Source organism: Adiantum capillus-veneris, chromosome 4 (assembly GCF_014529385.1).
Source record: "Adiantum capillus-veneris isolate H3 chromosome 4, ASM1452938v2, whole genome shotgun sequence".
In the NCBI taxonomy this organism is placed as follows: Eukaryota; Viridiplantae; Streptophyta; class Polypodiopsida; order Polypodiales; family Pteridaceae; genus Adiantum; species Adiantum capillus-veneris.
This window is the reverse complement of record NC_140934.1, coordinates 124,791,141-124,814,453: the sequence shown is the minus strand read 5'-3', so window position 1 is coordinate 124,814,453 and position 23,313 is coordinate 124,791,141. Positions and strand designations below refer to the sequence as shown.

The following is a 23,313-nucleotide window of genomic DNA, read 5'->3' as shown; positions in this document are numbered from 1 at the left end:
TTTGAATTGTTTGACTGTGGTTTTAATACTGGTTTCAATGATTGGTGATTTTACTCCCTGGTGGAGTACTGACAAATGATGTGTGAGAATGCTTGTTCATACTCATGGCGCGGACCCTTGTGGTCATTTACCGGGGGGGGGGGGCGGGGGTATTGTTGTTGTTACTCATGGCCCGGACCTGGATGGTTGTTTACGGGAAGAGTATTATGAAGTCTGAGTAGTGGTTACTCTCAGCACCTCCAAACGACGCAGGCTGCGGTCTGAGGGGCGTTTGGTTGTAAAAGGCCTCTATATCTACCGGCCCGGACCTTTTTAGGTTATGCGGGAGGAGTGATGAGGGAGTCGTTGAGTATCTTGCGGCCGACCTTGTTAGGTTATGCGGGAGGAGTGTTCATCGACGGTTTTATGTTTCTATGTCTTGTAACATGCATATGTGAGCATTTGTGTTGTATTCTGATGTGCCAACCACTGAGTATTCCTTATTGGATGAGATACTTCTGGGAAACAAATGACCCAAGATATCAAGAGCTTCAATGTAGAATGAGACTCCTTATTGGATGAGATTCTTCTGGGAAGCCAACGACCCAAGAAATCAAGAGCTCAGATTTGGAATGAGAAAACTGATTGTCCCTTGGAATGCCAACCTTCAAATCCCGATCGAGGGGCCTAAACCCTAAGAAGAAGCAGAAGAAGCCGAAGCACCGGGAGGCGCTTTACCAACTTGCAAAGTCTTTCGAGTGGCCTATTTTTAAAGAGAAGTTCCTGCCAACTTATGGAAACCCATCTGATGGGCCCAAGTGACCCAAAGACATTAAAGTAAAGCAAGCCCACACACACACACTCAATTGTGTGGCGAGTTGATGATGTGGCAGCAGTACGGAGTCCCGGATTTTACGTTGTTGAGGTGGCAGATCTGTACGGATTTTCGCGTTTTACACTGACTGCTGACGTGGCAAAGCTGTATGAATTTCTAATTTTGCGCAGGCAGCTTTTGGGCGTCTGCTTTTAGACTAGATGCTTTTGAGTTTATAGCTTTTCAAGTAAGTTGGTTTTCATAGGCAAAGGGTCTTTAAATATGAGCCAATGGCTCATTCTTTGGCATGCTCCACGTGAGGTGCAGAGGATGGAGTATCGGCGATGTACTGAGTTTAAGCTATATAAAGAAATACCGAAAGGGGCGTCAAGGTTTGGGGCTAGTGCTCTCTGGGGTAGAACTCGGCCACTCCCGTCTCGTATGTCGTGCATCTCTTTCAGTTTAGTTGTTATTTGAAGTGCTTAAAGTTGTTTAGTCTGTTCTTTTCCGTTGGCACGGGGTGCGGTGCCTGTCTCATGACAGTTGCAACCTTGGTTGGATCCATCGTGACACCCTTTGGAGAAATGATATATCCAAGAAAGTGTATCTCCCACATGGAGAAATCGCTCTTTGTGCCATTGATAATCAACTTAATGGTCTCACAAAGTTTGAAAGAACTTTGCAAGTTGCTCTTGATGTTTTGTTCACGACCTAGAGAAGATACTGATATTATCAAAGTGTAATCGACTTGGACAGCCCAAGCCGAGAATCTGATGCAAGACACGTGAGAGAAACTGAAAACAACTTAACAACTTGAACAAAACCGAGAGAGAGACGACTCGGCCTAGCGAAGTTTTGTGCCCAAAGAGACTGGCCCCAAAGACTGGTGCCCTTGTCGGTATTTCTTTATGATTAATGCTTGGCAAAGTACAATGTCTGAGGTTCCCGAACTCTATCGAGCTCTCCCAGCTTCACACATAGTCTGAGTGAGGCCTTGGCAATTAATTTATAGGCCCATTGCCTTCTAAAAGAAGTTACATGAAAAGCAGTAAGTCCAAAAGCATCTGGGTGCAAAGCCTTGCGCCAAAAGCTGGCAGCTCAGATAGCGGAAATCCGTACAGGTGCCATGTCAGCAGTGAGCTCGAATTGCGGAGCTTCCATACAACGCTGCCATGTACGCAGTTTGACACAATTTTCAACCTCTAGTGTCCCTTGGGCCCCATCGGACATGACCCTATAAGTTGGAACAACTTATAAATTGAAATCTTTCATTTTCATTGGGGTTTGTCCAGTCGGCCATGCCACGTCATCGCTTTGTGACATACCCCCCTCTTGAAAGAATTAGGGTGTGACAACCTCCTAGGAATCCTTGGTATCGTAATCGCCCTCGATTATGTATGCAAAACTGACATAACCACCAAAAACAGCAAAGGTGGACAAACCAAGCCTAAAAGCAGTTCAGTAGACACTGACTCTTAAGTACTGATGCACTAGACAACACATATCCAGCGCTCGCACGAAGACGACGGTCACTGAACATTCACATCACATTCACATCACTATCCTCATGGAAATCTTGGGATGGGAATCATGATTGATTGTACCGTATTAGCAATCGCATCCAGATCTCAATGATCTCTCGAGGATGTTTTGATTGACTAAATCCTGTTACTATCATGTCTCCCTGATCTCTCAAGAGAATAAGACTAAAATGCTGCAATCGTTTCGTCTTTACTAATTGCATGAGAGAGCACATATAACAGATTCATTTTAGGAACTCCCATTCCGAAGTACTTCTTTCATAAAGTGATACAGCAGAATATTATCAGCCAATCAGTATCCGTGAAATCACAAAGGAAGTCAGTGACTTTATTCCATCTAGGTAATTTGTGACAAAGGAACGGAGTAATTCCCCTCTCGTGCAGTCTCGGCTGCTCCAGACTCAACCCGTTGATATTCGGGAACTCTTGGAATAGTCGAAAGCTAGACCAAAATTTGAGGAGTATCTACTAGGTCCTCCTCCTCCATCCACTTCTCATCCAATGGTCTACAGTGTGTGGGTGAGTAGTGGGTGCAGGTGATCACGGCTTTAATGGAAAGCTTGCCTTCTCCCTTGTCTCATGCATCGCGATGACTTGCTCTCGTGTATCTCTCTCTCCTCTTTGGCACATACCCACTAGATGGGCTACTCAGTTGACAATGTACAATTTTGAGGGTTTATGTGCATCTGCCAGGCAAGAATCTTCTGAATAGGAACCGGATTAGCTAATTGCTAATCCCCCACAGGTTCACACAGTTCCATCGCGAAGCCTTGGGATGCGTGTACAGAGCTGTAAGCACCTAATAGTGGCAAAACAAAAAATTACAGTACGCTGAAATTGACCTGCAGCTCACCATAAAGCTTCCAAAATGCGGGGAAAAGCGTCCTAGGCGTGTGGTTTTGACCTAGAGGGATTTTGCGCCGTTATGTTGGCGAAATTGGGTCAAATACTTGCGATTACAGCCATGGACAGGTCCAGACAGCTAGGTGGGAGTTAGGTGAAAGTGATCAGATCGTTTCTTTGCAATAAGAATAAAGAAATACCGAAAGGGGCACCAGTCTTTGGGGCCAAGAAGTGTCGGCGTCTGCTTGGTAGCGCTCTAGCTTCCAAGCTATGTGTGTTTGAAGTGTCAATTCCCGTTATAGGTGTTTATTTGCAAAGTTTTTCTGTCCCCTAAAGTTTAAAGTAAAGTTTCGGGTGAAAGCCAAAGTCTGCTACCCTACAGGCCGATTTTAGCCAGTTGTGAACCTGTCCCTTTAATTATGAAGTCCTATAAATAGGACTAGAGACTCATTGATGAGATCTTGTGTGATCACCACACCTGGACTCTAGGCCCTTGGCAGCTCTGCCCGCACACCCGTATTCGTGTGGGCTTGGTGGTATGGGATACCAGCCCTCGTGGTAGAGGCTAGTCCGCTTGGCTGTAGGTCCCAGGCTCGGGGGTGAGCCCGTATTGGCTCTATAGCTGGGGGGTTAGCCTAATGTCTGCTCACTACATGTGTCTAGGTGTGAGTTTGGCTTGTGTCATGTCTGTAGGATGGTGTCACGAGACGGGGCACCACGTGCCAACGAAAAAGAACACACTGAACAGATTCTTAGCACTTCAACAACATTTGAACTGAAAGACAGAGCACACGCGACCCGGAGTGGCAAAATGCCACTCCAGAGAGTACTGACTCCAAACATTGGCGCCCCTTTCGGTATTTCTTTATATTACTTGAACTCGGTAGAATGCCGGTACTCGCGCTCTGCACCTTCACTCGGAAGAGTGCCAGAGACTGAGCCTTGTGCACTTATTGAAAGGCCCTTGGCCTTGAAAAGCAATTTACATGAAAAGCTTGAAACTCAAAAGCAACTGGCTTAACAATTGGCGCCCAAAAACAAGCAGCACGTTTTGCGAAAATCCTTACATTTGCCATGTAGCACTCTCAATGGAAATCCGTACAACAGCCACGTCAGCATGTTAGCATGAAATCTGGGATTTCGTACAGCTTTGCCACATCATCAGCCTTTACGCAGGTGAGTGTGCATGTGGGCTTGCATTATTTTTATGCCTTTAGGTCCTCTAGGCCCCATCGGACGGGGTCCCACCAAAGGTTGGAACTTTTACTTCTTCTGTTGCTTCTTTTTAAGGTTTAGGCCCCTCGGCCGGGATTTGCAGATTGGCTCCGTTCTTTAGTGGCTTGACACGTCAGCAATTTGTGACATCCCCCCTTCTTGAAAGAAAGTAATCGTCCGTGATTATAGCATATCTGCAAAACAACACAAGTTAGCTCCAAAAAAAAAAAAGGAGTCATTCCGAGGGACAATCGAAGGCACAATCAGGTTTCTCATTCCAAATCGGAGCTCTTGATTTCTTGGGTCGTTGGTTTCCCAAAAGAATCTCATCCAATAAGGAGTTTCATGCCAGATTGGAGCTCTTGATATCATGGGTCATTGGTTTTCCAGAAGCATCTCATCCAATAAGGAATATTTAATAGTTGGCACATCACAATGCAACACAAATGCTCACATATGCATGTTACAAGACACAACGAACAGCGCCGGTGAGTACTCCTCCGAGACAGACGGTCTGTAGTATGAAGCTACTCAACGACTACCTCGTCACTTCCCCCCGCAAATAACCTAAAAAGGTCCGGGCCATGAGTTCAGAGGACTGATACAACCAACGCTCCCAAAACTGTAGCTTGCACCGCTTGCATGTTCAAGCATACAACCAAACGCTCCCCAGACATCGCGTCTGCGTCATTCGGAGGATTCCAGCATACAACAAAACGATCCCCAGACATCCCGTTTGCGTCGTTCCGAGGTTCACACAAATACCAAAACAACATTTCTCACTACTCTACCCGGGAGTAAGTTAACAATCAATAAAACCAATATTTAAACCAAAGTCAAGACAGGTGTAAAAACAGATCAAATCGGCACCAAGGTAGGTTTAAAATAGATACCATCCATTTCAAACAATACTTCCTCAAAGAGAGTTCAAAAGCATTAAACTACAAAACAACTCGAAAATTCATTCAGGTTTTTGTTTGAACAGCCGAACTTTATTTTGAGGACGACTGGCTTATCCTACTACATGAGGGTAATGGTTTGGTTCCGGATGTGGAGAATTGCATCCTTCTTGTCGTGCCAAGGTATGCCCAATAGAACGTCGCAATTGCTCAACTTCATAATGTGGAAATCGGGCTTTTCTATGATAATCTTGGAAGAGCACCAGTTGAGCGGTACCACTTTCTGAGTTTGCCCCGTGGCTAGCTCAGCTTCTACTTCTCCACAGATGGATGAAGTTCTCTGTAGCTCCGGGAGCAAAGAAAATAAGGGCTTTTAAGCTGTTGACTTTGCCATATGCGCGACATAATTCGTTTGTATTCTTAAGGTGTATGCCATAGATATCAGGGACTAGTCCAATAGTCTGGTTAGATAACCTACCTTCTGATATGAATATGGATGTACAATCCATGTACGGGGATTTGCGGATCTGAAGCTTCAGTAATGTCGAAACCATTGACCTTGAAAACATTACCTTCTTACTTGAGAGATAACCAAAATGAATCCATAGTGTGTAAGACCACTCAAGTAAAAAGAGCTGAACAGACCATAGAAGTAGACAACATTCATTCAATCATGTCTACACCCATTCAATGCACTCTTACCTTTGGAGAATTGTTAAAACTCAGACCATATTTATGGAATGATCTAGCTCTCTTAGATGGAGGTGGCCCTGAGGCAACGTTTTGTAGACATCGAGGCTTTCTCTGGACATGAAGTGAATGTATGCCCTGTTTGAAAACGTTCGAAGCATCGGGCTTCTTGTGAAAGAGTTTCTCGTTGACGCTGTGTCAGTCTTCAGACGAGGCCTATGAGGTTGGGTTGCACGAGACTCCGAGAATTTGTTTGTTGTTATTGAGAGGTTTGGTTGGTGGTCAGAGTTAGTTCTGGGAAAACTCCAACATTCCCTTCATGAGTTTGTTGTCGACCGCGGCATGGTCCATCAGCTCTTGCATAGTTGAGACTTGCTTGGATAGGCAATATTCTTGCAATCGTGATGGTAATCCAATAGTGTATCGCTTGCATTGGGCCTCCAAGGGAACGAACGTAAAGAAGGACACCGTAAGGTACACATCGAGAAACCTTCCTTTTGTTATAGTCGTGCATGGTTTCTATGGCAAGCATTTTCAAGGTGCCCCACTTTGCCAAAATCCAGACTTCAAAAAGAGAAGTCATATAACTGCGTGCAAAGATTGTCTTTAAAGCTTGCCAGGTCCTTGGAGCATGCGGTTGTGTCACGATTGAACTTCACCACTGCATCGCAGTATCTTTAAGAAATCCCGTTCCTCGAGAAATCTTGGATTCTTTTGTATAGTTCCCCAAAGCATAGATGTTGTTGAATTGCTATAGGAACCGCAATGCTTTCTTATGATCTTTCATCCGAAAAAAGTGAAAAATTTGACGGTTGTGCTGCTATCCTTGAAATCTTTCAGTTGGTTAGGCGCGTTTCCCGGGTACGGATAATAAGGCTATCCATATGGGCTCCAACAATTGTAGCCTAGTGGAAGTGGTGGTGGGGGAGGTGGGGGCAACGGCGGTTGCAGAGGATCAAGGTCAAATGGCTGCACCATATTTCTGAAGACTCCCCCGATTGGAACAGACGGCTGGGAAGGCTGCCGGTTGGAAGCTCTCATACTTTCTGGTGCTGAAGGAGGAGGTACCACCTGGCGCATCAGAGGGAGTAACATGTAATTCAAAAACTGTTGAAAACTTTGCAGCATTGGAAGATTCTGTTGAGGATGCCGTGAAAGAATGTCGCGAAGCTCGTTGAGGAGAACGTGCAAGTATTTTGCTGAATCCATGAACGCCATGTCTTGGGTTCTTATGGCATATGCCCTGTAAGACAAAGCGGTTTAGGCCCCTCGGTCGGGATCTGCAGGTTGGCTCCGTTCTTTGGTGGCTTGACACGTCAGCAATTTGTGATAGATGGATCTGACGGGGGACTAACAGTTTAGTTGCCACGTCATCAACCCTTTATGCCTTTCAGTCTCTAGTCCCTTTGGGCCCCATCGGGACCCCATAAGTTGGTACAACTTATAAAAATTGGTGTCCTTCCATTTTTGGCCTCTCAGATTGGTTCTACAAGTTGTCACAACTTCTGCTGCATCTTTGTACGGGGCTCTGACCTCTTTCTGTCCGGAGTCTGTTGTATAGGTCATGCCATGTCATCAATTTGTGACAGAATATGCATAAATGTACTACATGGTGGTGCAATAAGGTCATGGAATTGTGATATGATAAACTTCCCTAAAAAACCCAAATATTCATGTGGAGATGTCTCATTGGAGTTCTCCCCACAGGCAAATTTCTTTATGCATGAAGAATTATTGCTTCACGATGTATTCGTTGCACAACAAAAACTGACACTATCCCGCATTTACTGTAGTATTATTCTCATATGCATCGGTTTGCTGATTACATCTCCACATGCCTTCGCACTCGTTTTTGTTTTTTGGGATAGCTTTTGGTCTGGCTTTTGGGCTTTTTGGAATGCTTCCGCCGTTGCTTCAACCATATGCATACCTTTTGGCTTGGGTTCGATTTTGGGTGCTCTGGACAGTTTGAAGAGCATGTAATCTTCTCATATTTCAGCATGTTCCGGTGGACTGTGTTCCTCTCTAAAGCCTCTCTTTTTCAATCTCTTAAATTTGCCCTTGATTTGGATATGCTCTCCTCCCTGCACTCTGAGCTCTACTTTGACTGTTTCTGATTTCCCACTTGTAATGTTTTCTATGGGTTTTATTCGTTCTGAGGTTTCCCATTAGAAATTTAATCTGACGCTACACAAAAAAAGGGGTGTGTGTGTGTGTGTGTGTGTGTGTGTGTGTGTGTGTGTGTGTGTGTGTGTGCACGCGCGCACGTGCGTGTAATTCTTGTAAAGATTGAACCTACAGATGGGCTGCATCTTCCATGGTGTAGAAGCCATCTTCAGCTTTAGAGATTAGGTTCATATAAACATGTGTCCCGAACTCTTCAAGGATCACCTAAACATGCCATTTAGCCTCTTACATCGCCTCTTAGTGTTCTGTTCTTTCGTTCACTTGTTGCCACGTGGAACCTTCACTATATTCAGTCTTGCTTTTGATTGAATTTGAACTGATGTATGGAAAACGGCCTGAAAGTTGGTAGGTCGTGTACTGCTTTGTTGTGCTCAAAATTGAGGTCTTTTACAATAGACAGTAAGCTTTTGGTAGTTACATGTACTCAGAGCCAGCTTGCTTTTGTTCAAACTTCAGCAAGTTAAGCCAGCGTAAGTCACCTCGTCTGTCTAACTTGAAGGTGCTCTTTTCATTGCAAAGAGGTCAGATGGTCACTATGATCGATTCTGCTGGGAGATTGTTGGAGCTGCGATCTGAGTTGCGAACCCGTTTTGTGTGTTGGGCTGCTGCAAACCAGGTTTTTATCCTTCTGAATCAGGTCAGATGTTGAGATTCATTTGGTTTCTACAGGATAGCTTATTATCTCTTCAACTTTGACAGGTTTCTTCAATCAAGCACTTTGAAATCTCACAAGTCTATAGAAAAGCTGCAGGCCCAAATCCGCCACAGGAATTTTACCAGGTTTTTGTTTTTACATTAAATCACTGCTGAGCTTTTATATCAAGGACAAGTACTTTGTTTGGAAGGAGAAGTTCTTACAGTTTGGTTGTGGGGCTAGGTCATCATTTATTTTTTTCCAAGAAAAAGATCCTTCTATTAGTTAATGAAAACTGCCAATAGGGCTACAACCACCTGTGCAAGAGAGGGCTACAACAAGCATGATGGGGAGACTCTCCCAATGAAAAAACAGCATATATACAATGAGGCTAAATCAAGAGATGGGAGGAGGGAAGAGCCACACGGGTGGACAGTAGTGCCATCTGAGCACCCCCTGGACAATGGTGTAGAAAGGCCCAGGGCGTCAGAGTTGAAGGAAAGCCTCGCGGCGCTCCCGCTCCCGCATGCGGTCGGAGCTGCCCTGTAGTCCCTCAAGCTGTCCTCTGAGAGTATGGATCAGCTCTAGCCAAAAGTCACGAACAGTCTCTGCTGATGGCACAAGGCGAGCCTCAAAGATGCGGAAACAGCGGGCCCGCCAGATGAACAAAAGTGTTAGGCTACTATGAGCTCCCAACACTCCTCTCTCTCACTGCACCACTCCTGTGGAGTAAGCTCTGTAGAGCAGGCTGGAGTGTAGGACGCCCCCCCTGTATCACTATCATCCTACTGGTGGAAGATAGCTCAAACTGAAGTGTCGGGCCCGTGAGGGTGGACCAAGCCGCTGCCCCCCAAGTGTACTGTCGAGCCGTGGAGAGAGCAGGCATCAGCCGAAGAACTCGTAGCCACACCTGCTGGCAGAGGGACAGTCCCAAAGACAGTGACGCTGACTCTCCACCAAATGGTCACAAGCTGCACATGTGGCCGAGAGACCACTATGCACTAGCCAGCTCCCTACTGCTGTGGCTCTATGTGCGACCAGCCAACCACTGAAACAAGGTGGCTCGCCTCGGCTGTCTGGAGTCCCACAACCTCTCCCAAAAGTCTGCCAAGAACTCGACTGTGAGACCCTCCTCCTGCCAATGACGTGCTGCAACGGGGAGGGCCTCTCTCTGTGCTGCTACTATATGACGTCCCAATCGAACAGTGTACTGAAAGAAAGGGACTCCTGGGTGGTCTGCAGAAGAGAAGGGGTCCCTCCATAGCCACTCACGAGGATCCCACTGTACTCGTGCCAGCGGACAATACTCCCAAGCCCATAGCCTCGAGTGTCCTGTCTCAAGAACCGCTAGGTTAGGGTCTATGACGCAGGTCCTCCCACAGATGCCCACTACTCGGATCCTCTGAAAACAGCACTCTGCTACCTGCGGGGCCTCTACTGCAACTCGCTATAGTCGTCCCCCACCCTGAAGCTTGAAGAACAGGGCTGAGACAGACTCTGAGCAGGCCCTGACTGAAATGAGAACCTCTAGTCATGTGAAGGCTCCCATCCACCGGGGTGCTACTGGCTCGAGAGACGTGAGCCACTCAGCTGGAACTGACTCTGTGATGTCCTGACACATGCTCTGCACCCCTCTCATGCCCTGTAGCTGGAAACCCTGCACCTCCTCTGACAAACCTTTGAACTCTAGCCAGTCACCTAGAGAGCGCGCTGGACCTGCTCCCATGGGACCCAAGAAACATGAGGCCGATTACCAACCAAGTGGCCTCTCTGAGTGCTAACCATGGGTTTCCGGACGAGGGGCTGACGTAGGCGCTCTTCCGTGCACGTCGGCTGTCTCTGCTCCAGGCCACGCTGTAAGAGCTCCCAAGATCAGAGCAAACTCACAGCAAAGCGGTCCTCCAATCTCTTGCTCAAACCAACTCGGCGCAACTCTGTAAAGATCCATACGGTCGAAGGTTGCCAAGGGCCTCCTGACTGAGGCACCTTGGCACGAAGCCTCTGCAGCAAGAACTCCTTCCAGGGCTCCTCTCCTGGAAGAAGTCCTCTGACTACGAACTTCCCAAGAAGGGCTCTGCTCTGCTGTGCTGGATCAATGATCCCAAGCCCTCCCTAAGAACAAGGAAGTGTGATGACCGACCAAGCCACCTTGGCTCGGGCAATTTGAGTGTCACGACCTGACCAAAGGAAGTTCGTGATCAGCCTCTCTACCTGGCTGATACAAGAACTCGAGAAGATCCAGCAAGAAGTGATGTAGCACATAGTTGCCAACAACACCTGGTTGGCAACTACTACTCTACCAGCCAGCGAAAGTCGTGCTGAGCTCCAATGTAGCAGCTTTCTCCTAATGGACAGGAGAAGAGGAGCAATCTGCTGCTCGGGGGACAAGTACAAATCAACCTGACAACCCAAGTACCGAACTGCAGTCCCTGGGGGAATCCACGTGAAACCCTCGCCTGGCATCGAATTTGGCACAAGAGCACTACCAACCGAGAAAGCCACTGTCTTTCTCCAGTTGATCAGTGCGCCCGATGCACAACAGAAGGTCTCCAAAGCCTGCTCACATCTGTGCAAATTGGCCTCCTGGCCCTCTAAGTACAAGGCTGAGTCATCGGCAAACTCAGCATCCAGTAGCTCATCTCCCCGAATAGGGAGTGCTAAGCCCCGCAGACCAACCTGCTGTGACACCAAAAATCTGCTTATCGCCTCCGCATAGAACAGAAAGAGAAAGGGGGCAAGAGGACAACCCTGTCTGACCGAGCGTGTGAGCATGAAGCGCTCACCTCTACCTCCTGCCAAAAGCACCTGACTGTGAGCCTGTCTGTACAAAGCTGACACCCCTCTGATCCAAGCATCTGAGAAGCCCATCCTGCGTAGAGAGTCCCAGTCAACTTTGTCGTATGCCTTCTCAAAATTGAGAAGAAGAATCACAAGGTCCTCCCCACGGAGCCGTGCCAGGGCAGAAGCCTCCCAGAAAGTGAAGATGTTGTCAAGGATACTGCGTTCCTTGACAAAACCTGTCTAAGTCCCATGTATAAGGCTCTCCAAAAGTGGCTGAATCCTCAAACTCAGAGCCTTGGCAAGAATTTTGTAGGCTGAGTTGAGGATGGTGATGGGGCGCCACTGTCGAATCTCGTCCAAGGAGCCACCCTCCTTTGGAATGAGGTAGATCAGGCCCTCACTCATGCTATCAGGCATCACTCCTTTGTGCAAAATGTAATGAAAGGCACTACAAAGATCTGGGCCAAGCTGGTCCCAGTACTCCAAGAAAAAGTTGGGAGTCAACCCATCCTCACCTGGACAGCTACCACGAGGAAGGGCCCTAAGAGCTGTGGCAAGAATTTTGTAGGCTGAGTTGAGGATGGTGATGGGGCGCCACTGTCGAATCTCATCCAAGGAGCCACCCTCCTTTGGAATGAGGTAGATCAGGCCCTCACTCATGCTATCAGGCATCACTCCTGTGTGCAAAATGTAATGAAAGGCACTACAAAGATCTGGGCCAAGCTGGTCCCAGTACTCCAAGAAAAAGTTGGGAGTCAACCCATCCTCACCTGGACAGCTACCACGAGGAAGGGCCCTAAGAGCTGTGTGCAGCTCCTCAAGCTGCAGTGGCATCTCTAGCCTCTGGCGCATCTCCTCAGTCACAAGACAAGGCATCTGTGCCCAAACTTGCTCCCTGCATGCATCCTGCCGCTCTGACTGGGGCTCAGCTGACAGTAAATCAAGGTAAAAGTCAATAACAACTGCACGCATATCCTCGGGCTCACAAGCAAGTGACCCATCGGGTCTCCTCAACTGATTGACCTTGGCATGCGAGTGCCGAGGTCCCATTGTCTCAAAAAAAGCCCCAGTCACTCTGTCACCCACCTGAGTCCACTGAGATGCCTGTCGGTGGAAGGCAAACTCATGAGGCCTCTCCTCTGTGCTAGCAAGCTCCTGTCGAGCCTGTTGTAACTGCTCCTTCAACCATGGACTGTCTGGATGCTGCTCCCTCATCCTCTGTAGTGAAGCAATGCCTCGTCTGAGACGCTGTTCCTCCTCTCTCGCTGCAGCCCGGCGAGCCAGAGACTCCTGAAGAAAAAAGTGGCTCAGCTGAGCTAGGCTTAAGGCCACTCTGTCTGCAGGTGGAACTTGGCTGTCCGTGCCCTCTGTCCAGAGAGCCTCTACCCTCTCTCTGAGTGTTGAGTCCAACAAGACCCGCTCTGGGATGCGAAGAATCGTGCTCCCACTCCTCAGTCTGTCTGCCACTGTGAGGATCACTCGTGCATGGTCCGAGAAGGAAGTCCCTGCCAGGATGCCCATTGATCCCCCCAAGTCACTGAAGTGGTCACTAGTGTAGAAGCGATCTATCCGCGATAGATTCACTCCTCCCACTCTGCCGTCCGATCTAGAGAAGGCAAGACTGTCTGGAGGCCTCACAAAGCCAGAGTGCTGCCATGTATCGGAGACCCTCAAAGTCATACACAACCTCTCCCAAGCTGCTAACTCGACTCCATGCACAGTAGCATGGCTGCCTCCAATCCTGTCAGAAGGGTCCTCCAACATGTTGAAGTCCCCTCCTACACACCAATGGTCGGCCTGAGGCAAAGACTCAACAATCTGTGACCAAAACTCTGCACGAGCACTCGCCACATTGGGCACATAGATGTTCAGGAAGCCCACAAGGCCACCCTGAACCTGCATAGTAATCCACTGAGCCCTGCCTGGCGCAATAATCCCTCTGCCCACAATGGCCTGCTGCAATGAATCCGCAATAGTCATACATACCCCACCCTGGATGCCTCCAGGTCCAAAAGCAGCTGACCAAAAGGTATCATATCGTCCACACAAAATCTGACCACATCGCCGAATGCGGCTCTCACACGGATGGTGCTCCTGAAGCATAAAGAGATCAATCTCTCCTCCCACAAGGCAACGCTGAAGCTCCTGACGCAATCGGCCCCGCTGTCGCTGAAACTGGGGCCCACCTAGTCCCTGCACGTTCCATGAGACGATCCTCATGGTGAGCGAGAGAGAACAGATGTTGCCACAGCAGCAAGTCGTGCTATCTTCGAGGCTGGCTTGGATGGGGAGTAATCCGCATCCGAGCGTCCTCTAGATAGGCGAGACTGCAGTGAGTGCCTAGCCCAAGCCCAAGCAGAACGAGCCGTGCATAAAGCAACCTCCTCTGTCCAGGAGTCCTCATGAATGTATACATAACAAGGCAAACACTGCGTATCCGCAAAGAAGTATACCACAATGTGCCTACATCCTGCTGTGTCTGGGGGTGTCACCGCAAACTTGGCCAATGGTCACAAAGTCTACAGCAAATCTGTAACTCCAAGTTCTCCCATGTGATGAGAGAACTCGAGAACCTGTGTACGCAGCCATCCCAACACTGAGTCGAGGGACCACTCTGTCTCGGCCCTACCACAGAGGGGGAAGGACAAACCAACTGCCGAGTCCAAGGCCTCTGTCATAGCTATGACCTTGGTCGCCATCTCGGAGGTCTCAAACTTGATCTGATAGTAATCCCGTCCGAGAATGTGGACATCCAAGATCTTGCCCACCTCTGCAAGAAGGCGGGCCTAGAGAAGGTCTCGTAGCTCTCCTCTGCTAGGTCGGGTGCCGAGAATCTTGCAGATGACTGATGTCGCCTGCAAGCGCTCTACCTCTGCGGCTAGGCTCGCTTGCTCTGCCGGTGAAAGAGCAAGTTGAATGGTGGGCTCAGCGGGGTCGGCAGGCGAGGGGGCTTTGGGCGAGTCCCTCTGTGGCAGAGCTGGAGCCTCCATCTGTGTCTACTGCTATGTCGGAAAGGAGGAAAGAGAGATAACGCTGTCAACGACCTTGACGAGCACTGTCCCAGGAAGGGTACTGACAATGCCAGCTGAAGGAAATCTTCGGGAAGGAAGGCTAAAAAACAAAACAAAGGAGGCCGCGGGGGGGGGGCGTGCAACCGGCCCGTAGGGCAGTAGACGTTCGCTTTCACCCGAAATTCTTTGCTTTAGACACACACACACAGAGCACTTGCAAAGGAGACCTGTAACGGGAATTAACACTTAATCACACACACGGCTCGGAAGCTAGAATGCTCCGAGCAGACGCCGACAACCTGTAGGCCCCAAAATTGGCGCTCCTTTCGGTATTTCTTTATTCTTTAGGAGGGTAAATTACAAGGTAAGGTCCTGGGAATCCTTCACATGTATCCACCTAGATACCATTTGATTTGGCCAAATTTCGGCAGCATAACAGCCCCAAAACTTGCGCGGAACCAATTCCCCTGCTAGAACTCACTTGCACTGGCGTATACCCTCTGATTTCTGTCCAAAAACAGTAAATTCAGCACGCTGTATTTACTGGTTTTTAACCTGTTTTCAGCCCCAAACAGTCCCCTAACTGTCCTCTGCCAATGTGGCACGATTCCCAATGGTCCTAGCGTTAGTATGGCTGAAAAACAGTAAAATTACAGCGCATACACAGCGCTGATTTTGCACCTGTATGGTGAGGTTATGACCCTCACCAATGCCTGCTTTGGAGCAGTAGCTAGCTACCCCTGTTCCTGCTCAAGGAGGCTCTTGCCTCAGCACAAAAGCATGAACCCACACAACTGTACATCAGTCAAATGAATAGCCCTCTTGTGGGGCATCACATCACTGCACGTAGGGGAGAGAGAGCAGTGTGTAGTGTGCAGGGCATCACTCCTAGCACCACACTGTACATGAGAGGGAAAGGAAGCACTCCATAGCTCTAAACCTGTGACAAAAACTGAAATGAGGCCTCTCCCAGCATAAAATTCAGCGCCACTTCTTCTGCAAGAGGAAAGTGCATGAAAATTCGACACTTGGCGCATTTACAAGCATATGCCCGTTTCGGGTTCGCCGCTTAAAAATATCCTGACCGGTTGCCCAGTTGACTTCGCGGCAGAGTTATAAAATGTTCCCCTAGTCATACTGGAGGTAATGACGCGAACACATTTCACGGCCCAAAATAGCAGTTCCCTAAATTTTAGGAGATGCTTCCGTTGGGCTCCCACTGGTCTTCTGACCACCTTTCCTCATTGGGACGGCATCCAAAAGTGCAATGTGGCCCAAGTGTCGGATACTTTTTGTTGGTAGTCCCACCTTGACTTTACGCCTTAATTGAGTTCACTTCCTAGTATCCACCAACTTGCTAATTGCGACGGGGGGGGGAGCCTATATGATCTTGCTCTGAGCCTAGACATCCTCTTACCATACGAATTCCAGTACCGACCACTTCCCATCTGCGGGTGAATGTACCGTTCACATTGGCCATACAATGTCCGACCGTTTGCTACTTCAAAAAGAGGGTCTCAAAACAAAAAAAATAAACCCCATTGGAAAGAAACCAACAACCAAGGTTAGCAGTTGCCACATCTCTGTGACATGGTTAATAACCGCCATGTCCTCGTGACATACCCCCCTCTTAAAATCACAAACGTCCTCGATTGCATACCATAAATACACTCCATTGATGATCTTGTGCTATCAACACTCTTTTATCATCGCATGTATCCGCAAGAAAGGTCGTAACATACATAGATACAAATGGCTTAATGAGGCCTTCATACTTTTGCCATTTCCATCTATGGCACTGAATTTATATGTACATTTGGTGTACTAGCTCTATCATTACCCCTCCTTTGCACACGTTGGGTTGGGGCATAAATAGGCTGTAACCGAAAGGCTTCAAGGTAGCTGCAATACATTTGGTGACTTTGACAGTTCATGCTCTTCCATCCACTTTGCATCCATAGGTGGATAGTTCTTGAACTTCACCAAATAGCGTCTTGCAACTTGTCCTTTAACTTTTCTTTCTTTATGTGCCAAAACTTGCTCAGGTACCAGGATCTCATCAAGTTCCTGAACTTCTGGCTGATCCTCAACTGGCATATCTTTTGGCACATCACCCACGAAGGGTCTTAGAAGACTCACGTGAACCGCATTATGAATCTTCCATGCATCATGCAATTTCAGCCTGTAAGCCACATCGTTGATCTTGTCAAGCACTTGAAAAAGCCCATAGTAACGCATGTTGAGCTTAGGAAACAGCCGTTCCTTGCCCTTCATCTTCTCTAACCTTGCCTTTTCGAACCTTAGCAGAACCCAATCACCAGGTGATAACAGCAATTCACGAGGGTGACGATCAGCAGCCTTTTTCTGCTTTGCCTGAGTCTTCTCCAAGGCAACTTTAATTTTCTTATACATCTCATCCATGTTCTCAACATATCGATCTGCCTCAAAGATCTTGTCCTTTGTATGCAAAATGGGAGGAACCTTTTTGCCGCCTTCAACAATCTCAAAAGGTGCCTTGCCAGTAGACGAATGCACCGTATTATTGTACGCATACTCAAGCATAGGCAAATACTGTTCCCACTTGCCCTTATTATCTGACACATAGCATTTCAGCAGATCTAAGACAGTAGAATTAGCCTCTTCTGACTGTCCATCAGGTTGTGGATGAAACGAAGACGAAAACTTGAGCTTAGTGCCCATGTTCTGAAACAATCCTCTCCAGAACAAACTGGTCATGCGAGGATCACGATCATTGATAATCGATTGTGGCATACCATGGTACTTAAACACATTGTACATGAACAAGCGTACCATATCTGATCAGATTTTATCTTCTTCCTGACAGGGATAAAATGGGCTTGCTTGCTGAACCTGCAGATAATGGTCCATATACCATCATTCCCTCTTGGCGTCCTTGGAAGATCAAAGATAAAGTCCATAGCAATGCTTTCCCATGGCTTATCCGGAATCGGCAGTGGTTGTAACAACCCTGGTGCCTTTTGCCTGTCAAACTTGACTTTTTGGCAAACTATGCATGCTCGCACAAAGGCATCCACATCTCTCCTCAAGGTAGGCCAATAGAAGAATGTCTCTACCGCTTTAATTGTTGCATCAATGCCACGATGCCCTGCATACGGTGGGACATGACTCTCTTCCATGACCTTATGTCGCAATGGCCTAGTGACACAAAGTCTGCCATGCATCATCATAAAACCATCTCTGAGGAGGTAGTGCTCGTGATGTTGCCCCTCTTGTAAGTGTTCAAAGATCCTTGCAAAATCTTCATCAGCAGTATATTGTTCCTTCATGTCATCTAACTCATGATGATAAGGAATTGACACAGCTGAAATTTGTGGCTTTCTTGATAACGCATCAGCCACAACATTCTTCTTGCCTTCCACATGCATAATCTGGAAGTGGAACATGGAAAGAATGTTTGCCCATCGCATATGCTTTTCGGATAACTTTGACTGTGTCAAGAAGTATCGCAAGGTCTGATGATCTGTTTGGACAACAAAATCAGCACCTAAGAGGTAGTGCTTCCAACTAGAAAGCGCATGAATCACGGCCAAGAGCTCTTTCTCATAGACTTGCATAGTCCTCTCTGGCCCTGCAAAATTCGGCTTTCATAAGCTACTACCCGTCCATCTTGCATTAGCACTGCTCCGATGCTACTGCCACACACGTCACACTGGACCACAAATGACTTCTTGAGATCTGGCAAAACAATAACTGGATCTGAAGTCAACTTTTCCTTTAAGAGACTAAAAGCTGAAATCTCTCTTTGGGTCCATCTGAAAGTGACCTCTTTCTTTTGCAATGCGTGAAGAGGCGATGCTATCTCTGCAAAATTTCTGATAAACCTTCTATAGTAGGAACACAATCCCAAGAAGCTTCTGACATCGTGCACAGTCTTCAAGTCTGGCCATGTCTTGATAGCTTCGACCTTTGCGGGATCCATTCTAACACCATCCTTTGAGACTATGTGGCCCAGAAAGTGGATCTCTTCGAGGAAGAATTCACTTTTCTTAGGATTGACAAGTAACCTTTGACTGCACAGCTCTTCAAACACAATGGTCAAGTGACGCCTATGCTCCTCTTCATTCTTCGAATACACTATCATGTCATCGAAGAACGTTCCAACAAACTGTTGATGCGAGCGGAAAATCCGGTCCATCATTTTGTTGAACGTGGCAGGAGCATTTGTTAGCCCAAACGGCATCACTAGAAACTCATAAAGACCAAATGTCGTTCTAAACGCAGTCTTGTGCACATCCTCTGGCCTTATACGAATCTGATGGTACCCACTCTTAAGGTCTATCCTGCTGAAAATTGCAGCACCCTCTAAACGATCGAGAATATCATCAATTCTAGGAATAGGGAACCTATTCTTGATGGTATTCTTATTCAACGCACGGTAATCAATACACATGCGCCATGAGCCATCCTTCTTCTGCACTAGGAGCACTGGGGAGCAAAAGGGTGAAGAACTAGGCTGAATTAGCCCCTTCTCTAATAACTCCTCAACCGGGCCCATAATCTCTTTCTGCTGCGGCGCACTAATACTGTAGGGAGGTCTATTTGGTGGGCTACACCCTGGCACCAAATCTATCCGATGGTCCTCAAGTCTCTCTGACGGCAATTGCGACGGTAACGAATCAGAAAAACAGTCACTAAACTTTTGCAAAAATGCTGACCTTTCTTTATCTAACACAGATAAATTTGACTGATCACTATCTAAGACATCACGTGCAAAAATCAAGTACACAGAAAGATGATTCTTTATTACAGAAGTGATAGCAGAAGCAGATACAATAGGGACTGACTCTCCTTTAAGCTTTACATCCAAGATGTGAGTTTTGCCCCTATGCTGTACAGTGATCTTTTTGTTGTAGGCATCCAAGACTCCATGCACTCGGAACATCCACAGGATCCCCAACAAGGCGTCACAACCTTCCAGCGGCATGATGTAAAACTCTTCAGTGTCCACATACGACTGAATATGCAGACGCAGTTTTCCAATGATGGGAGTAACACACTCTGAGTGGCCAGGACATGCCAACCCTGCCTCTGCTGTGTACCCCATCTCTTCAGCTCTGATGCCCAGCTTCATAGCTAACTCTGGTGAGATAAAGTTGGCTTTGGTACCTAGATCAAAAAAGATGAGTGCCGTCTGATCCCTAACTTTACCCCATGCCTTGCATAACTCACTGGCATCTGTGCTGGGCCTGTCACCCACCATGTTTTGCACTAGACCTGCCGTGGGTTTTGGCTTCTTGTCTTTCTGGTCTTCTTTATCCTCTGAGTCAGCTGACCTTTTCCTTTGTGGACAATTGATAGAAAAGTGACCAGGCTGCTCCCATATAAAGCATTTGTTCTCAGCCATTAGGACCTTCTTTTCCTCGAGCGACTTGCGCACAAAAGGCTTCCTTTTCTGTTTCTTTGCCTGCGCTCCAGAAGTCCCGGCTGAATCCTTGTCTTTGGTGGCCTTTTCTGACCCCTGTGACGCATCAGGAGCCATTTGCACAAAGGGCTTCTTCGCTGAATTTTTCTTTTACTGCCCTCCTTTGTCACTGCTCGGAAATCCACTGTCCTCTCCTTTCAACAAGGCAAGACCATTGTTCGCAACTTCCATAAGCTGAGTAAGGGTAGCCACTCTGTTCTTTGTACAGTAATCGCGAAGCCGTTTAGGCAGCCCACAACAATACTTCTCTATCTGCTCTGTCAATGGCACAAATCTGTAGGAGGTCACTGAGAGTAATGCTTTACAAAACCTCCTATTGTACTCCAGCAAGCTCTCGCACGAAGCTGCAGTAAGCTGGTGCCAATCTGTCAGGACGTCAGCTTCAAATTCATTTGACAGCCAAGCAGATGCAAACATTTGCTTGAAGTAAACCCAAGTGGCGGGTGCCTGTCCTTGCATTAACAATGTCGTCCACCATGTAAGCGCATTGTCCATTAAGAAAGTGGTAGCTTTCCTGACCTTCGAGGCCTCTGTAAAATTCCCTCCCGCATAAGCTGTATCAAACTGTTGGAGGAAAGTGAGTGCCTTTGTCTTGTCCTCGAAACCACTGAAAGTACTGAACTTTACCGCTGCACCACCTTCTTTGTAAGCCTTCGGCTTCTCTAGTGCCCCCAAATTGTCATACGGAATGATCTGCAACACGGGCACTGTAGTAGGCATGATCGGCACGTGTTGGCCATTCACATTTTGCGTCAGAGGTGCGATATCTGGTTGTTGTCCAGAAAAACCAGCCATGCCAAAATGACCCTGTGGCACCCCAAACTGGCCGTGGTTGCTATGAAAACCCTGCTGCATGCCGATACTACCATACATGGGGTTTGGCATGATGCCTTGCATACCCCCGAACACTGTTCCAGGCATGTACGGCTGACTTCCAGGCGCATAACCAGCCATACTTTGGAACACTGATCCACCCCCGAAATACCCAAGATGTACCGTGGGTGGTGGAAAAACTGAGCGCATAACTTGGTATCCAGCTCCCTGTCCATTCAAGACAGCATGCTGGCTCTGAAAGGTGGCGGGCTGAACTGGCATAACCTGTGGAATAGGCGTTCTAGCCACCTGTTCAAGCACGGGAGGAACCTGCTTTGGAGCCCCCGACTCCGCAACATGCGAGTGTTCCCTTTCCTCCTGCGCCACATGAAGTACCTAGGCTTGAGCATCAACAAGCTCCGTACGCGGCGTAGGTTGCCTATTTTGCTGTTGCACTGGTGGCGCTTGCAATTATTCCGTAAACCTTGGATTCTGCACCAGCTGTGAAAAGACATTCACCGCGGCAACTAACTGAGTCTTGAACGCATCATCCTCAAGTTGCCCTGTCATAAAGCCCTGTACTACTGGAGGGACATTCACGTTGACAGGAGGTATAGACTGATGTGGCCGTGAGCTCTCGCCAATCTCAAAAACCATAGGAATCTCCTACCTGTCCTTTGAAGAGGAACCCTCTTCCATAATTCCCTTCCCCTTGTCGGCCATAGTATAATCCCCGTGTTCCTGCACTGTGTGTCCTTACCCTGAACAATCCAGGCTCACTTTTTGAGGAAAAAGTGATTGATGTCCCGGTGACGGAACCATGCAACCGGCCCGTAGGGCGGTAGGCGTTGGCTTTCACCCGAAATTCTTTACTTTAGACACACACACACAGAGCACTTGCAAAGGAGACCTGTAACGGGAATTAACACTTAATCACACACACGGCTCAGAAGCTAGAATGCTCCGAGCAGACGCCGACAACCTGTAGGCCCCAAAATTGGCGCCCCTTTTGGTATTTCTTTATTCTTTAGGAGGGTAAATTACAAGGTAAGGTCCTGGGAATTCTTCACGTGTATCCACCTAGATACCATTTGATTTGGCCAAATTTCGGCAGCATAACAGTCCCAAAACTTACGCGGAACCAATTCCCCTACTAGAACTCACTTGCACTGGCGTATATCCTCTGATTTCTGTCCAAAAACAGTAAATTCAGCACGCTGTATTTACTGGTTTTTGCCATGTTTCCAGCCCCAAACAGTCCCCTAACTGTCCTCTGCCAGTGGGGCACGATTCCCAATGGTCGTGGCGTCCGTATGGCTGAAAAACAATAAAATTACAACGCATACACAGCGCTGATTTTGCACCTGTATGGTGAGGTTATGACCCTCACCAGTGCCTGCTTTGGAGCAGCAGCTAGCTACCCCTGTTCCTGCTCAAGGAGGCTCTTGCTTCAGCACAAAAGCATGAACCCACACAACTGTACATCAGTCAAATGAATAGCCCTCTTGTGGGGCATCACATAACTGCACGTAGGGGAGAGAGAGAGCAGTGTGTAGTGTGCAGGGCATCACTCCTAGCACCACACTGTACATGAGAGGGAAAGGAAGCACTCCATAGCTCTAAACCTGTGACAAAAACTGAAATGAGGCCTCTCCCAGCATAAAATTCAGCACCACTTCTTCTACAAGAGGAAAGTGCATGAAAATTCGACACTTGGCGGATTTACAAGCATTTGCCCGTTTCGGGTTCGCTGCTTAAAAATATCCTGACCAGTTGCCCAGTTGACTTCGCGGCAGAGTTATAAAATGTTCCCCTAGTCATACCGGAGGTAATGACGCGAACACATTTCACGGCCCAAAATAGCAATTCCCTAAATTTTAGGAGATGCTTCCGTTGGGCTCCCACTAGTCTTCTGACCACCTATCCTCATTGGGACCGCATCCAAAAGTGCAATGTGGCCCAAGTGTCGGATACTTTTTGTTGGTAGTCCCACCTTGACTTTACGCCTTAATTGAGTTCACTTCCTAGTATCCACCAACTTGCTAAGTGCGACGGGGGGGGGGAACACCCCCTATATGATCTTGCTCTAAGCCTAGACATCCTCTTACCATACGAATTCCAATGCCGACCACTTCCCGTCTGCGGGTGAATGTACCGTTCACATTGGCCATACAATGTCCGACCGTTTGCTACTTTAAAAAGAGGGTCTCAAAACAAAAAAAATAAAACCCATTGGAAAGAAACCAACAACCAAGGTTAGCAGTTGCCACATCTCTGTGACATGGTTAATAATTGCCACGTCCTCGTGACAAGGCGCAATGCCGATAAGGCAGCGGCAGAGGCAGCGGGCGGGATGGGCGAAAGGCGGGCAGGATGGCGGGCTGAGCGGCAAAGGCGCGGGCGGGCTGGGCGAGTGGGGGGCGGGGAAACGGGCTGAGCGGC

General features: G+C 47.8%; 1 protein-coding gene across 5 annotated transcripts in view; it reads left to right on the top strand.

Moving 5' to 3' along the window:
• Positions 1-23,313, top strand: part of GCN2 (protein kinase family protein) — a 253,789-nt gene that overhangs the window by 174,441 nt on the left and 56,035 nt on the right. For all 5 annotated transcript variants that reach the window (XR_015187920.1, XR_015187919.1, XM_086511103.1 and 2 more), the window contains exons 18-19: positions 8,688-8,784; positions 8,868-8,948. Coding sequence is in view for 3 of the 5 variants with exons in the window: in XM_086511103.1 (XP_086367229.1) it covers positions 8,688-8,784; positions 8,868-8,948 (178 nt within the window). In the remaining 2 variants the exon portion in view is untranslated. The remainder of the gene's footprint in view (positions 1-8,687; positions 8,785-8,867; positions 8,949-23,313) is intronic.